At 39.1% G+C, this 17871-nt stretch overlaps 1 protein-coding gene across 1 annotated transcript in view; it reads right to left on the bottom strand.

Annotated features, from left to right (window-relative positions):
• The window catches only part of ADAM10 (ADAM metallopeptidase domain 10), a 112369-nt gene that overhangs the window by 78894 nt on the left and 15604 nt on the right, over nucleotides 1-17871 (bottom strand). The window contains exon 2 of the mRNA XM_034783194.1: nucleotides 258-408. Within this exon, the coding sequence (XP_034639085.1) occupies nucleotides 258-408 (151 nt within the window). The remainder of the gene's footprint in view (nucleotides 1-257; nucleotides 409-17871) is intronic.

Genomic DNA, 17871 nt, shown 5'->3' with positions numbered 1-17871 from the left:
TTATTTATAAATTTGTTAGTCTCTAAGGTGCCACAAGTACTCCTGTTCTTTTTGCGGATACAGACTAACACAGCTGCTACTCTGAAACCTACAGTTAATTCACTTGCATTATGAAAGCTATCTTTAAAATATTTTAACATTCAAATTATATAACATTCATATGCACATGTATAGTACTTCAACCAATGCATCTGTATTTTGTTAAAATAAATGGAAAGTATTCTTAAGGTGAATAGCTTTAAATAAAAATTACTCACCTTCCATGTGCATGAAAATTTAGATGCAGAAACTGGTCTTCATGCAACACTGCTCTTTTGGCACGCTGGTGTTTTTGGTGTAATGAATCCACATCATATGACAATCCTTCATAATGTTTAATGTATTTATTTAAAGGATTTCCATACTGGCCTGTGAAAAGAAAAGAAAAAACAGTAATCTGAGTCTCAGCATTTTAAAAGTATCAGTGAATAGAACAACTTGACATTTTTCTTTTGCATTCCTAAAAGAAACATACTTGCATTTTCTTCATTCTGCATTGCTAACATTACAGTTCCTACTCAAAATTGAAGGCTTACTTCTGCAGGCCAAACATGGCAATAAAAATCAAGTCTTAATGAGCAGTGATACAAATATTCTTCCATGTGATAACTGTGCTTCCAAAGCAGTTTTCCATGCAAGCAACAAACAAACAAGGTTGAAGAAACATCCCTGAAGATTCAGCTTAAATTCAAGCCTCCTGGCCTAGACATTTCCCTGCAGAAGGTTTTTGACTCATGTTGAGTGCACGAGAAATTTGGAAGAAAAATCTGGTTACCCTGAGGATGGAAGGGAACACAAGGAGAGCTGGCCAGGAGCACTAGTATTTGAGAGCTTTGCCTGGATCTACATATAGTGCAGACAGGGCACAAAACAATGGCTTTAAAGTTATGATAGACATTGGGTATTTCTGCCTTAGTACAAGACTCACTGCAAGGCTAGATATCTGAATGGTCAGCTGGCATTAATAAGCTTGTGAACTGACTTCTCTACCGCTGTTTAGACATCTGCTAGAAGACAAATTAAGGGTATGTGCTAAATTCGGCTGCTAAAGCAACCTAGCAGACAAAGGATGGGAAGAAACAAAACAAGGAAAACCAAAGGAAGGGACAGAGGATGTTAAATGGGAGGGACATTAGGAACAGGAAAATAGGAACACTGATATCAAAGCTGATGGTGAGCAGCCTGTGGTGTAGCAGACAGGAGGGGCTTGGAGCAAACAGCATGTCACTGACATTTCCCCAGTAAAACTTCAGGAAAAAAAAGTAATGAATGTACAGGGGACTGAGGGTTGCTGCTACCAACTCAAAATTGGTGAGTGACTCCAGGGCTGGCTTGGTCTTGAGAATTTCTTCCTCCCGCAAATCCTCATAGATGGGAGAGTGGTGGGAACTCATGCCCCGAATGGTGAATACTATGTATTCAATGCTCTAGGCCACTACTTGTTATTTCGTATGTTTCATATTTTTAAATAAAAAGTGAAGACTTCTGCTTCTTCTATTTTGGAAAGTGAATATTCAAAAGTGATAGTACAAAATAAGCTTCACAAGAGATCGTTTGAGACAAGGTATTGTTCTAAGTAGTCCTGACATTCATTAAGTGTGCTCTAAGCAATTATTCTTCCTACACATAAGTGCAGCCATTATGTATAGTTTCCTTCAGTATCTGAAACATCACAATCCGCATACAATATTCTTCATACATAGAATTTACTTCTGAGTTAATAATAAGGTAAGCTGAAAGAAGGCTTTGTGGAAACAACTTAAGAGGAAGGGATTCAATAGTTCAGACTGGGGACAAAGACAAGTAAAAGCTTAACTGTGGAAAGTAGTGGGGAAGAAGAACAGAAAAGAGGAATAAACCCAACAGGAGATGAGTAGATGGAGATCAGATATAATATTTTTATATCTTGCAAAGCATTTTTAATTGGATAGAAGGCACTTAAAGTGACTGAGCATAGGTTCTATATGATTTTGCTCCCTAAAGTAAAGGTTTGGGTCCAGAATCTAAACCCTTAAGAATTCAAGGTGCTCATAAAAGGAACAGCAATAAAAAGGTGGGTGCCCTCAAATTCCAGCAAATGAATGTAAACTTCAGGTGTTAATCAACAGCTTTGAAGATCAGGCCAAAAGTTATTATACAGAATTCGAGAGAGAGTTTTGATGCCCTGATTGGAACCAGAGTTTGCGTTTGTTTGGTTTTTGTTTGTTTGTTTGTTTTTTTTTCAAAAAAAAAAAAAAAAAAAGTATCAGTCTTAATTACTTCATTGTTGCATTCTTTGTTAGAATGGGACACTAAACAACCACAGCATGTTGAGGAAAATTAAAAACTAGCTACCCTAATTAAAATAGGCCTTAAAACATTACACACATTTTGCATGCAGAACACACGAGTATTTGCCATTAGTACTTCATATGTAAATTTATATAGTTGGAGACAAGGAGGCCTTCCAGTGTTGTCATTAAACCCAAGCAAAAGAACAAAGTGACCAATTTATAATCCTTCCTCTTGCAAATTCATAGAAATAGCTTCATTTGAAGCTGCTGTATTTGAAGAACACAATGGATCAGGCAGTCACGTGCATTAAGACAGCATTTTACATTTGAACATAGTTCACAACATTGTTCAAATGTAAACACCAGTTCGGCAGCGATGTAGAAACACTAATTTGCAGTTTATTGTGGAAAAGTCAAACTTTTTTAAAACAAGCCAATAGTTCTAAAACAAAAAATGTCTTTAGGATAACTTTTGCCAACCAGACTTCTAGAAGAAATGTTCAAATAATAATATTTATTATTCAAGCTTTGCCCAATGGCTTGTCAGGTCTTCCCCACATCATCCCTTTGATAGAGTAGACCCCATGACTTCAAAGATGGATTGGAGAAATACTCTACAATTGTATCCTTGGTGTGAAATTGAAGTAATGACGAAAAGGCCGATAAAATGAAGTAAAAGCACCATCTTTACTTAAACCAGCTATCATCCAGTTACCACACAAAATCAGATGTTCCTTTGCATATACTTCACTCAGGATTAAGTGGGAGTAAAAGGAATTGCAGATCATTTATTTTTAAAGTTAATACACACAGTTGTTGATATCCAAGTTAATGTACTGGAAGTAAGATATGCAGTCTTATTTCCAGTTTTCAACTCCAGATCTGATGACTATTTAGTTACCTATATGAAATGGACTGGTGATCTGAACATTTCCTTGTGCAAAAGTGTCCTTATGAAAAAACTCCAAGGACAAAATTACTATCTTGTTCTACTTCTGTTACTGAGGCATGCTCACCATCTGCTTTTTTTCTTCCTTATGCTTTTTTTAATGTGCTTGCCACAATTAAAACTGGTTGCTCATCTATTTGAGGAGAATAATCTTTTCTATTCTCAAGGTTCTCCTCCTGGGAAACTCATTCTTCTGTTTCCTGTCCTTAATCTTCCAGAACTTGGACTGGACCATCCCCCTTTCTCTAGAAATAAGTGTCAGAGGGGATCTGGAGGATTTCACTATGGTAAAAATAAATATATCCAAGGAAAATCAGATACTTGAGCTTTCTCCAAATAATTAATTTAAGGTAGGAGAAAATGCAGTTTTCCCAAATTTCCCAGTTTTCCTAAACCAATCTCCTGGATGCCAGGACTCTTTTGCTCTGCCCATCTTCCTGGCCAGCACAGCTCCACAGGGATTTCCCCAAAACACCACTATCCTCTTTAAAGATAATTCTCCAAGCAGAGACGGCTACTGAAGAATTAATGGAGCCCAAGACTTTGCCTCTGTAACTTGTGGCATTTGCTGCCATAAAATGGCTATATGTTGTGTTTAAATAAAAAAAAAATTCATTCATTTAATTTTCATTCATCTCCTTATTCTTGTGCTATGAGAAGATAAATAAGTGCTAGAGAAAGTCAATCGGGTGGCATTCTTATCTCTTATGTCACCTCATTCATTTCCTCTTTAAACTAATTTCACAATCTAAAAATATCCTGGAATTTTCCATACCTCTAGTAACTGTCCCCCATTTCTGAATCTGTTATACTTCTGGTATATTTTTTCTGGAGATTAAGTATCCAAAAATGAACAAAGTAGTCAAAGTAGAGGGTTTACCATTGATTTGCACCTCCCATTATCTCCGTAGCCAAATTCAAGTGAGGATTCATCCTCCCAAAATGAGGACAATAGAGCAGAGGCCTCTGTGTATGTGCCAAGAATGAGACATTTGCAAATTTAGATTCATTGTAAATTTCTACCTTCAGTTTTTTTAGATTTTCTATTTATGGTTTTAAATCAGGCCATCACTGTGATCTGATCACTTTCCATGGTAAAACAAATACACTAGCATCTCATTTGAATTTTCTTTTCCATTTTTGGCCCGGAAAGAAAATTATGCATGCTTTAACTATTGAAGCAAATACTGGTATACTATGTGCTGCTTAGCAGAAGAGCGAGGGTGAAGCAGTGAGCTTTACATTTAGATTGGAAGGAGGCAATGCTTGTTCTACTAAGACATGGTTAGGCATGGCTTTTCAGAGAAATCACTCCAGAGCTGTACCTAACTGAAGTTTGGTTGGGATACCATCTTTATTATAGACTCATTTCAAGATTCTCACAGTTTTGACCCCTATATACGAGTTCTGCCCTGCTACTGCTGCAACAAGGGAACAATACTACACACTTCGTCTTCCCTAAACACCAAAGAAAAACAATTTGAGTATTCTCCATGACAAGCCAATCGCTATATTTTATTTAGATTTAGACAAGAAAAGATTTCCATGCAAAAAAAACCAAAACAACTTTGAACGCTCCATCAAAGGATGAACACCCAGAATTAAATTACATACAAGAAACAATTAACTCAGCCAACCAATATATCAAATCAACAGAAAAGCCTCCCCAATCATAAGAACACTCAGTCTTTGCTCCAAACTATGTCAGATAAGTGGCCTTTTATGCACGCTATCCACCAATATTGTAAAGTAAAAAAGGTTGATTATATTCTGGCTTGATATATTTGCTTCTATATACAATTATACTTTAAGAGAAACTAAGGACTAAGCAGAAGTAATTTTTAGGAATACTCTGCAATTAAGTATTGCTTATTCTTCAAGCTATTTGGCAGAGCAGTAATTACATTTTCCTAAGCATAATAAGTTTAAAGGATTTAACTGGAATGAAGTCTAAGATATCAAAGAATTTTCTAAATCACAGTCATTTCATACCTGGTTCTTATTAATATCACTTAACGATATAAAGGCCATCTTTTATTCTCCCAAGTCAAACATTCAAAGGAACATAAGCACAATATCTATTTTCAGCCAACCCTGCCCAGATCTCTTACAAAAGCTCAAAGCATTTATGTTATAGTAGAGATACAACACCTAATTTACTGACAGTATAACAAAGTATTAAAGCTAGTTTCTATGCTTAATTTGCTTTTAAATAGACTCACTGGGGGAGGAGGGAAGGGGGAAATAACCTCAGAAGTGCATTCTATCCCATTTCATTCAGCCTGGTAAAATAGTAAGTCCAGCAACAGAGAAGCAACATCCTCTAATTTAAAGAATATTCAGAGGACCTGTTCAGCTATGAGGAAAATTGTTCAGCTACTTTGGAAAGTGCATATTCTGCATGAAGATGTACAAATGGGTAAAGAGTATAACTGAAGAAATAAGCTAATCGGGCTGGGATAGGAGAGACTTGTTTAAAAAAAAAAAAAAAAAAGAGCGAGAAGGGTACCAATAAATTCCTTTAAAGATTAAGTGGATCCTCCAATAGCAGGTATCAGAGCCCTAATCTATGGGGGAGATAAGAATTCATACACCCAAGTCTGTTTGCTGGTCTTTTTGTAACATTCAAAAATATCAGGATAGGAGCACCTCATGAAAATCATTTTTTTTAAGCTAACGACTCTTAAGAAGTTTCCTTCAGGAAGTCTCACCCAGAAATATTTAGACAATGAATAATGGAAAGTGCAGACTGGCGGACATACAACTGATCTCCACTCCACTGTGCCAATTAGTAATTAAAGTGACGCTCATCAAGATACCTTTCTTGAAAGTGAGACCACTACAACCATAAGCTACTTTAAATTACAGAACAATGAGTACTTCAAGTTAGACAAGATCATGAGGAAAATTCATAAGCCTGTCATCCAATTTTTTCAAATCAGAATGAGCAAGAGGAATTCACTCTCCAAATGAGTGCAGAAAGAGGTATGACCATATATCTAGTAAAGAGTTAATTCAAGGAACAGATTAAAGCTGCGAATTACTCCTTGACTTTACAGTGCTGTTTTCCATGTCCTAATGAAATTATTTTTAAACTTAATTTCCCATCTTTTTGGTCCAGTAAAAAAGATAGGAGGACATCTTTAGCACCTACTAACCAGATGCTAGATGATTTTTTTGTCCAGACCCTGTATCTGAGCCCAAACACTTGATTATACTGTAAGAACTATGAAGCAGTAGGGAAGATCTCACCAGGCTGAATTCAATCTCCAGCAGACATTCCCATGCAGGAAGGGAGTCATCTCCTTGAAGCAGACCCAACATCCTCAGGACCGGCGCAACCCATTAGGCGACCTAGGCGGTTGCCTAGGGCACTGCAATTTGGGGGGCGGTGACCGCAACGGTATTTCCGCGGCGGGACCTTCTGCTGCCTCTGTGGGGGGGTGGCATTTTGGGGTGGGACCTTCCACCGCCTAGCGCGGTGGAAAAGCTGGCGGTGCTCCTGAACATCCTGCTGCCAGAGCAGTTGTAGTGGCAGGAGGAGAGCGAGCACAGACCTCCAGAGATTTGGGAACCATCTTCAAAAAAATTTTTTTTGTTTTCTTTTCCCCCCCCCCTCCCCTAAAAGTATTGATGTCAGTGGGTATGCAGACACTTTTCTCTATGAAAGTGAGCTATTTCTTTCTATGGAGCTAGCGTAGAAGAGAGCTCTTTGAGTTAAGCTGGAACAACTGTAGAGATAAGGGTGTGAATCATTTGAAGAAGCTAGTAAAGCAGCAAAAAACAAAACAAAAGCAACAACAACAAAACCCCCACCACCAGACTTTGTAAGCTTTTACAGTTTGCTTCCATGCTGGTATATTGTCTATTTAGATTATAAAGTCTGAAGAGTGGGAATCTCTTATACATAAGACTACCTTTTAGTCAAGGGTATTTTTAGTAAAAGTCATGGACGGGTCTCGGGCAGTAAACAAAAACTCACGGCTCATGACCTGTCCATGACTTTTACTATATACCCCTACCTAAAATTTTGGCGGAGGGGCACAGGTATTCGGAGGGGGGACGAGGGAGGGAGAGGGGAAGTGGTCCCAGGGCACCGCGGGTGCTGGGGGAGACAGAGTGAGCAATGGTATGTGCCCAGGGACCCCTGCTGGTCTATGCCAGACTACCCACCTCTGCATGTCCCTGCAGCTCGTAGGTGGCAGAGGGGCCAAGCCCAGGGGGCGCTCGCTCCGCATGCTGCTCCTGCCAGAAGCACCGGCTGCGCAGCTCCCATTGGCTGGGAACCACAGCCAATGAGAGCTGTGTGGGCAGGGAGCCCCCGGCCCTTCTGCAGCCTAGGAATTGCAGGGCCATGCTAATGGGAGCCTGGGAGCCCCCCACCCTGGGGTAAGAATCCCCCCACACCTCCCAACCCCGAGTCCTGAGCTCCCTCCCACATACCAAAACTGCTGCTGCTGGCTTAGGGGCTGCCTGGCTCGGGCAGCCCCTGAGCCAGCACTGGCTGCTGCAGAAGTCACAGAGGTCCCGGAAAGTCACAGAATCTGGAACTTCTATGACAGACTTGCAGCCTTACTCATACACAATGTCAATTATATTTAAAAACACATCTTTAGAATAGAACACTTAAACCGACAGTAACATCTCGAAGTAGAAAGTACATAAATGGAACATCCCTAAACATGCATTTAGAAAATGACCAGAGCTCAGAAAAAGTAAGTGGACATTAGAAAACAAAATAAACATCAACGGATTTCAAACAAACACTTTGAAGCAACATCCTGACCTTTGATTTCAACCGGGCCAAGTTTTCACCCTTTGTTATGCTATGGTAAGAGGAAAAAATATTACCATTAATTTTGTCAGTAGGTTCGAAGTATAGACAGGTAGTAATTGTGTGTCAGGGCCTTTTTCACTAAAATATACTTAAAAATACCAGTTTCCTGAAGTACTACAAAACTGATTAAACAGAAATGCAAACAATTTTTCCTTTATAAAAGAAGTATGTATCATAAAACAGTGTAAATAATGCAGCATTAAGAGTTGCTTAAAGGCACTTTAAAATATGCAGTCAATGAATATGAAGCTACATGACATGTCTCGCAACTAAAATACCACAATTCTGTAACTTCTCCATTAAATATTTCACCAACTGATATAAAAAAAACTGTTAAATCTAATCAGTGTGATTTACTATCTAGGGCCACCCAGAGGATTCAGGGGGCCTGGGGCAAAGCGGGGGAGCGGACATAAAAAAAGGCGCCACCTGCTGCGGCGCTTGTTCTCACTGGGCGGCGGCGGGTCCTTCAGTTGCCACGAGTCTGTGGCGGCGGCAGGTCCTTCACTCACTCTGCGCCTTCGGCAGCACTGAAGGACCCGCTGCCGAAATGCTGCCAAAGACCTGAACTGCCGCCAGGTGGGTAGCCAGAGAAGGGATTCTCGGCCAGGGCTTGCGGGGTCCCTGCGGGGGCTCGGGGCAAATTGCCCCACTTGCCCTCCTCTGGGCAGCCCTGATACCATCTTGATTTATTGTATGATAAAAGTAATTTATGTTTTCAGCTAAATATGTTCTCCAATTCAGAATTTACTACAGTATTTTGGTTTCTCTCAACATAAACACAAGTTCTTAGCTAAGCTGACATAAAAGTGCTCCCAGTTACCCCACTATTAGTATAAAAGCACCAACAGAATAACTGGGCATCCATGTCCCATTTGCTTTCCCCTGGTAAATCAATTATTTTTTGTCAAGGCCCAAACTCCAGAGAAAATAAAAAAAATAATGATAATAAATAATAAAGTAGATAAAAAGATTTTGGGGAGCTTTCAAAAATGTCTGGCAGTCCAGATTTGGCCCATGGTCTGCCTATATACTACCCTTGCCTTACTGTCTGTTCTACAGAATACCATTTTCTGACAAAGATCTGAAAATTTACTATTAACTATCTGACCAAAAGGGGTGGTAATAAAAAAATGAATTAAAAAGTACAAGCATCTACTCTAGACAAGCTTCCCTTTTTTAAAAAATGATGTTTAAAATACAAATTGACATGGTATGACCAGGGAGCCAAACAGGAAATAGCCATATCAAAATTCCCAATAATGCACAAGCAATAAAACCCCACAGCAGTCATTTGTAAATGGTTCATAAGCTTCCCTGAAGCTCACATTACTCAACGCCTGAATTTCCTCAAAATTTTGGGGAGCAGACTTTGTAAGCAATTGCTTTGATGAACACAAGAAAATTCAAAGCACTTCTTCCTATTATCACTGTTACACATTTAATAAGAAGGCAACTGCACACTATTTGCCCAGTGGAAAGAGTTTATCTCCATTTCTCTGTGAAATTAAAGCAACAAGAAGGGCAGAAGAAAAGCACCTCTAATTCCTTCCCCTGCTGTCAGCGGTTGGGAAACTGTGGGGACAAGAGAGAAGAGTACAGTAATGGAGAACTCGCCAAGAGGACTGGAGGGGGAGAAGGGAAGATAACCGTATAATTCTACCTCATGAAGACATCTTGTGTGATTCACACTGCTAGATTTTTTACCTAGAAAGACACTCAAAACTGTCCAAGCGCAAAGGTTTTTGGTCTCTATGGGCATGTCTACTTGGGGACACCTATGATTAAAGTAAATCAACAAGATACATCTAATAGCCAGAAGCCGCTGTGAAAGATACAACTTTGCCCCATCCACCAGGGTCCAAGGACAGGATCTGGAAGAATCCCAGTTTCTTCCTCCTTTTGAGCAGCATGACTTCTAACCTCACCTTACTTCCTAATGCTTACTAGTGTTCCCTTACACTAAAGTTTTGTATCTAGCTCTAGTTACTCTCTAGTTAGAAGCTGTCTGGTAAATGAAACAAAATGAAGGGACAGGGAAGCTTAGACCCCTGAACACACCATCTATCATCCCCCACTTCAAACAGTGGAGTAGCAATATATTTTCAGTAGGCTGTCAAGCAATTAAAAAAGTTAATCATGTAATTAATCGCACGATTAAAAATGAATCGTGTTGTTAAATAATATTGGAATACCATTTATTTAAATGTTGTTTGGTGTTTTCTACATTTTCAAATATATTGATTTCAATTACAACACAGAATACAAAGTGTATTGTGCTCACTTTATTTTTGAATACAAATATTTGCACTGTAAAAAACAAAAGAAATCATATTTTTCAATTCACCTCATACAAGTACAGGTGCAATCTCCACATGAAAGTTGAACTTACAAATGTAGAATTATGCAGGGCTTTGGAGTGGAGTCCAGAGCTGGAGCGTGGAGCAGCTCTGGAGCAGTGGAGCTGCAGGTTTTTGCCTGGAGCTGGAGCACAGCCGAGCACAGCTTCAAAGCCCTGGAATTATGTACAAAAAACTAACTGCATTGAAAAATAAAATATAAAACTTTTGAGCCCACAAGTCCACTCAGTCCTACTTCAGCCAATCACTCGGACAAACAAACTTAGTTACAATTTGCAGCAGATAATGCTGTATGCTTGTTTACAATGTCACCTGAAAGTGAGAACAGGCATTCGCATGGCACTGTTGTGGCTGACGTCACAAGATATTTACGTGCCAGATGTGCTAAAGATTCATAGGTCCCTTCATCTTCAACCACCATTCCAGTGGACATGCTTCCATGCTGATGATGGGTTCTGCTTGATAACGATCCAAAGCAGAAAGGCCCAACACATATTCATTTTCGGCATCTGATTCAGATGCCACCAGCAGAAGGTTGATTTTCTTTTTTGGTAGTTCAGGTTCTATAGTTTCTGCATCTGACTGTTGCTCTTTTAAGACTTCTGAAAGCAAGCTCCACACCTCGTCCCTCTCAGATTCTGGATGGCACTTCAGCGTCTTAAACCTTGGGTCAAGTGCGGTAGCATTTTTAGAAATCTCACATTGGTATTTTCTTTGTGTTTTGTCAAATCTGCTGTGAAAGTGTTCTTAAAACAAACATGTGCTGGGTCATCACCCGAGACTGCTATAACATGAAATGAATGGCAGAATGCGGGTAAAACAGAGCCGAAGACATACAGTTCTCCCCTCAAAGAGTTCAGTTACAAATGTAATTAACACCTTATTTTTTTAACAAGCATCATCAGCATGGAAACACGTCCTCTGGAATAGTGGCCGAAGCATGAAGGGGCATACGAATGTTTAGCATATCTGGCACGTAAATACCTTGCAACGCTGGCTACAAAAGCGCCATGCAAACGCCTGTTCTCACTTTCAGGTGACATTGTAAATAAGAAGCAGGCAGCAGCATCTTCTGTAAATGTAAACAAATGTGTTTGTCTTAGCAATTGGCTGAACAAGAAGTAGGACTGAATGAAGTGTAGGCTCTAAAGTTTTACACTGTTTTATTTTTGAGAGCAGTTATGTAACAAAAAAAAAAAAACATTTTAAGTTGCACTTTCATGATAAAGAGATTGCACTACAGTACTTGTATGAGGTGAATTGAAAAATACTGTTTCTTTTGTTTATCATTTTTACAGTGCAAATATTTGTAATAAAAATAATACAAAGTCAGCACTGTACACTTTGTATTCTGTATTGAAATAGAAATCAATGTATTTGAAAATGTAGAAAAACATCCAAAAATATTTAATACATTTCAACTGGTATTCTATTGTTTAATGGAAATTAATTTTTTTAATCACGATTAACTAAAAAAATAATAATCACGTGAGTTAACTGCAATTAATTGACAGCCCTAGTTTTCAGCAAGAAAGGTGGGGAAAGAATACTTCAGACCTATAATCATATGCCTTCTTCTATAAACTAGTGTTTGTGAGATGTTTTGCAGCAAGACTTCCTTTGTATACATCTAGATGTGGTTTTAGTAAAGAAGCTGCATTTTAGTACACCATATAAATGTATTTGTGTTTTTTACCTTTGTCGATTCACTTTTTACATAGTTCTTTAACACTTGCCTGTAATTTCTTAATTTGTTTTGTATCCTTCTGTTTAAGAATATTACTCTGCCTATTTCCAGTTTTAAATCTGTAATTACGTGGCTCATTTCCCCTTTAGTTATTGTATACGAGCTAAATAAATTTGGGCTATGTCTTCACTAGAAATGCACTGCTATAGTACTTCAGCATAGATGTTTACTAAAGCGACAGGAAGAGTTATCCCATCAATGTAAGTAACCCACCTCCCTGAGAGGCAGTAGTTAGGTCAACAGAAGAATTCTGCTGTTGATCTAGCACGGTCTACATCAGGGGTTACATCAGCTTAACTACCTAGCTCAAGGGTGTGATTTAGGGGGAGGTGTTTGGGTTTTTTTTAAAAACACCCCTGAGCAATGTAGCTGATCAACCTAACTTGTTAGTGTAGCCCTGGCCTTGGTCCTCCCACCCAGAGGACATGTTCTGGCAAGAAGTCTTTGGACAACACTGACAATACACGAAAAACTTTTACTGGAAAGGTTCTTTAACTGGCAGTAAGCTTCAGGAATTCATGACGACTCTGGTTTTATGTTTCATTAAGAAAGTTTTGCATTGTAAAACTAGCATTTGCACAATGTAATTTATGCCAGTTCAACTCAGTATGGTCCAATAGTTACAAATAATAGCTGAACACAAGGAAGAGCCACTGCCTCATAGCATGACCTAAGGCAATCTATAACCCTCTGTGACACATGGCTAGAAAGGGTTAAACAGCTTGCAGGCTGAATGACCCAAAGCCTACCTTTAAAAGTCATGATAGAAAGATATGCGAATGATAATTAGGGCCATTTGTGCTAAATAGGCTAGAACTTTGAAATGCAAACCTATATTGTTAGAATACTAATTGTGTACATCTTATATGCTACCCGTAAACAGACAGTTTCTGTCACTATAACTATTGATTCAGAGATCAAAAGGGAATATTAATATTTAGATGAATCTTGGGTAAAATAATGTCATTGTCTACATGTCTCTTTGAAGTTTGTACTAGACTGCCTAATGGATGAATTGCCCTATGTTAATTTGTGTAACTAATTACTGGTAGTGTTTAGAAAGCAAAAGGTTACATCAAAAGCCTATTGTTTAACCAGGATTATGTGGTCAAGTGGATGCTAGAAAAACTGTATAAAAAGACTCTTGGGTCCTGATCATCTCAGATCTGCTTAAGCTTCATAGGGGGAAGTTTGAGTCACAAGACTGAGATCCCAGTTATGCTGGTATGCCCTGAATATGATATTTGGACATTGGATTATAACCTATGAACTATTTCTGAAAGAACTCTTTGCAACCAAAAAGCTCACTATCTCTGCTACAAATCTGAACCTCGAACTGAACTCATGTCTGTATGCATATCGATCTTTTAACCATGCTCTCTTCTGTGTTTTAATAAATATTAGTGTAGTTAATAAGAGTTGGCTGTAGTGCGTATTTGGGTAAGATGTGTAATATTCAATAACCTGGGAGGTACTGCGTCCGATCCTTTGGGATTGGTAGAACCTTTTCTTTTATATGATGAAATAAGAGTCACAGGAATCTGCATCATATTTAACTTAGGTACCTGGATGGAGGCCAGAGGCTGAGTTGCTTTAAGCGAACTGTGTTGTTTTGGACTTCTGAATAACCAGTAAAGTAATAAAGAAGCTGTTTTGTGCTGGATTGGTAAATCTAAGTATTGCAAAATCCACCAGCTTTATGGGGACTGTCTGCCCCAACCTTTGCAGTTCACCCTAATTGAATGACCACAGCTGGCCCCCACAGGTCACACACTCTTATACTTCAATCAGCCTATTTGTGAAGTTGAACTAAAAAATAAATAAATCAGGATTTCACTGAAAGACAGCTGTATCTCAGATTAAACTTTTGGGTAAATGAATAATTGGTATTTATTTTGTGATTTAAGTAAAAATACTATCTTAAGATAAGTTGCCACAGCAGACTATCCCCTTGAAAACATATTCAGTATTTAAACCAAATATTTGCTTTGAGAAAAGGCCTGATGATGTTTCTATCAAATCTAGTCTCTCTAAAATACTCCCAGTCAGACATCCTTAGTACGTGGGTGAAAGAACCCAAAATTGAAAGAGAATTGCATTCTACTTATCATCCAGTCTCTAGAGCAGTGGCTCTCAACCTTTCCAGACTACTGAACCCCTTTCAAGAATCTGATTTGTCTTGTACCCCCAAGTTTCACCTCACTTAAAAACTTACAAAATCAGACGTAAAAATACAAAGGTGTCACAGCACACTACTACCAAAAAAATGCTTACTTTCTCATTTTACCATAAAATAATAAAATAAATCAATTGGAATATAAATATTGCACTTACATTTAAGTGTATAGTATTCAGAGCAGTATAAACAAATTATTGTTTATGAAGTTTTAGTTGTACTTATTTCATTAGTGTTTTTTATGAAGCCTGTTGTAAAACTAGGCAAATATCTAGATGAGTTGATGTAACTCCGGAAGACCTCTGAGTACCCCCACGGGTACACATATCTCTGGCTGAGAACCACTGCTCTAGAGTATGTCCGTATCAAATATTAACTCTCCTTGACCCAACATTTAGTCCATCTATGAGCGTGACATTTCCTCACACAGGACTTCAAGACTAGAAAATCTCTAGCTTGTATCTGGTCTACTATTGTAGAGTGAAATTTGAATAAATTAAAAATGTATCAGTGAAGAAAATCATGAACCTTTAAGAATTTGAGACTTCATTGTGTAGTGAATTTACAAGGAATCCATTTGTATCCTAGGTAACATAATGGTATGCTTACAAATAGAGATTAAGTACTTTTTTCCCCAAGCAAACTTCAGATGAGTCACCTTTTTTCCCAAGAAAAACAAGACTTGAGTTATTTAAGGAAGATCAACAGAAGTGAAACGTGAGGACAACAAGAAGTCTTCCTGGGCAAGTAATTTCACTTCTGCAGAACCTAGGCTCTCTTAAAAAATACTTCTATAAGTTAACGGTTCCAAAAACCTTCCAAATAGGAACTGAAAGTAAACCAATAATGTACTGTTTTCCTCAATCTTAAAACAAGACTATCCCAATGCCTCTGCTGATCAGAGAGAGAGAAAAAAAGTTACCGGTGTTAGTTTTCCTTGTTTATTCGTGACCACTGTAGGGAGCAGTGAAACTAATAATTAGACCAGTATCACTCTGTTACTGATTAGGAAAGTTATGAGCAAAGGCAAACATTTGAGTCAGTCACTAGGGAGCACAATCAATGGTGGCTGCTGGAGGAAGTAGAAAACATCCTCTCACCCACCCCCAGCAGCAAAAAAAGGGAAAACAGACATCTCAGCAGCACCCAAGAGACTGAGGTTAAGTAAAGGAGCAGAATTTCCACCCACTTTCATAACAGCCAAGAAGCTCTGGAGTGAGTGAGAAACAAAGAATGCTCTTCTCTGTTCCAGCAGAGATAGGGGAAACTGCTTCATATTTATCATATTTCAGACAACAGGTGTCCAACATAGAAACTGGAACCCTGAAATCAGGTCCTGGGACAGCCCCTTGTCAAAATTTTCAGCACCTCTTCTCCAGCAGGTGGGGGGTGGCTGGGGAGAAGATTGGCGCGTTACCTGTATTGCCTCTATTCTAGTTCATCTGTGACAGGTGTTTGTCTAACCTGTTCTTAAAAACCTCCAACAACAGATTCCACAACCTCCGTAGGTAATTTCTTCCGATGCTTAACTATCCTTACAGTTAGGAACTTTTTTCTAATAATCCAAGTCTCTCATGCTGCAATTTAAGCCCATAACTTCTTGTGCTGTCTTCAGAGAATACAGAAAAGTTGTCACCCTCCTCATTATAAACAAACTTTTACATACTGAAAGATTTGTCCCCCCCTTAGTCTTCGCTTCTTTAGACTAAAACAATTTTTTCTTTCTTCTTTGGTCATGTTTTCTAGCTCTTTAATCATTTTTGTTGCTCTCCTCTGGACTTTCTCCAATTTGTCCACATCTTTCCCGAAGTGTGATGCCTAGAACTGGACACAGTACTCCAGAAGCCTTATCAGTGCTGAATAGAGTGGAAGAATTACTTCTCATCTTGCTTACAACACTGCAGCTCCAATGAGATTCATCCCAGAATGATGTTTGCTTTTTTGCAACAATATTACACAGTAGACTCATTTAATTTGTGATCCACCATAACCCCCAGATCCTTTTCTGCAGTACTCAGTGCTTAAATTAGCCCATCTCTGACACAGTGGCTATTTTGTGATAAAATAGCAAAAATAATCAGCCTTAGCAGTTCTTGCATAACTATTGGTTCTGCTAGGCAGCAACACAGCCTTTGATAAGCCCTTGTCAGTTAGGTCACTATATGGAAGTATTAGGAACCAATACTTCTATTTCTCCCCACAGAAAGTAGACACTGAAAGGTTTTTAGGTATTTTCACTACAGTTACATATTCCCTTTTGTGCATTTCAGCAGTGCTATGTCCCTAGCTAGGTTAGTGTTGTGGAAGGATCTTCTCTTGCTCTATTAGGAAACAGCAATTGCCATTTCAGAGGGGCTCACATTACCCTATTCCCAGGAAAGAATGCAGCAGCATTATCTATGGCATATGTCTTTTCATATGTAGCTTTCCTAGAATGGGTTTCAGTCTTCAATTACTCTATACCAAATAAATAGAGCCCTGCATGGATACAAATCGGTATCCACTGAACTGCAGGACTCTCCTGGGAATCGCAGCGGCAAAAGGAGCTCCCAGGAGCCAGCAGCCCACGCTGGCGGCTCCTCCTGTGCAAGTGAGCACCCCAAGTCCCACCCCCAGCCCTGTCCTCTGGCGCAGCTGTACAGACCCGACAGGAGATGCAGTCACGCAGACAGCTGCATGGAAGAGGTGGGGGCAGTACAGCAGCACGTGAAGAACTGCTGATGCAGGGTGCTGGCTCCTGGGAGCAGCGGCCCCATGTTTTGCTCCTTTCGCCCCTGTGGTTCCCAGGAGAGCCTTACAGTTCGGCAGATACTGATTTCTATCCATGGATAGAAATCTGTATCTGCTAAGGGCTCTACAAATAAACATCAAGGTTTCACACTGGATGATGCTACCTTAACTTTGTGTGTTTCTGAAAACGTAACATTAATATTACAATAGTGCCCAAAAGACCCAATCAGGATCAGACCCCCATTGTGACAGGTGTTATGCCAACACAGGAAGACACGGTCCCTGCACTGCAGAGTATGCAGTCTAATTTAAGACAAGACACAGAAGGGAAGGAGAAAGACAAGAAGATTAATCATTCTAAGTACACATGGTTACACTGGTTGTGTGGGTGTTTTGCATTGTTTGGGCACCTGGAAAAAAATAAAAATCAATACTTCGGCTTATTTTTCCCCCGAAGACTAGAGATGTTTGAGAGTTATGCTGAGAAATGCAAATGGCTACAAGCTAACAGTGGAAGCAGCACAATTGTCTAATGATTTGCCCCATTCAAAAATGTATCAGGTAACCCAAAATGTAGGACGTAACTTGGCAGCCTGTAACCTCTCAATTAAAGTCAAAACAAAAAAAAGTTACTTTCCTTCAGGATCGTGATTTAAAATCACTAGTCAGGAAGATGCGATTTAATCATGGTTTTCTATATAAAAGTGCATTCTTGTTAGTTGTTATAACCTTAATACATATTCTTTACAACTCAGAGATA

This window comes from Trachemys scripta, chromosome 10 (assembly GCF_013100865.1).
Source record: "Trachemys scripta elegans isolate TJP31775 chromosome 10, CAS_Tse_1.0, whole genome shotgun sequence".
NCBI lineage: Eukaryota > Metazoa > Chordata > Testudines > Emydidae > Trachemys > Trachemys scripta.
Note: the sequence above shows the minus strand (reverse complement) of the source record. Positions and strands in the feature narration are given on the sequence as shown.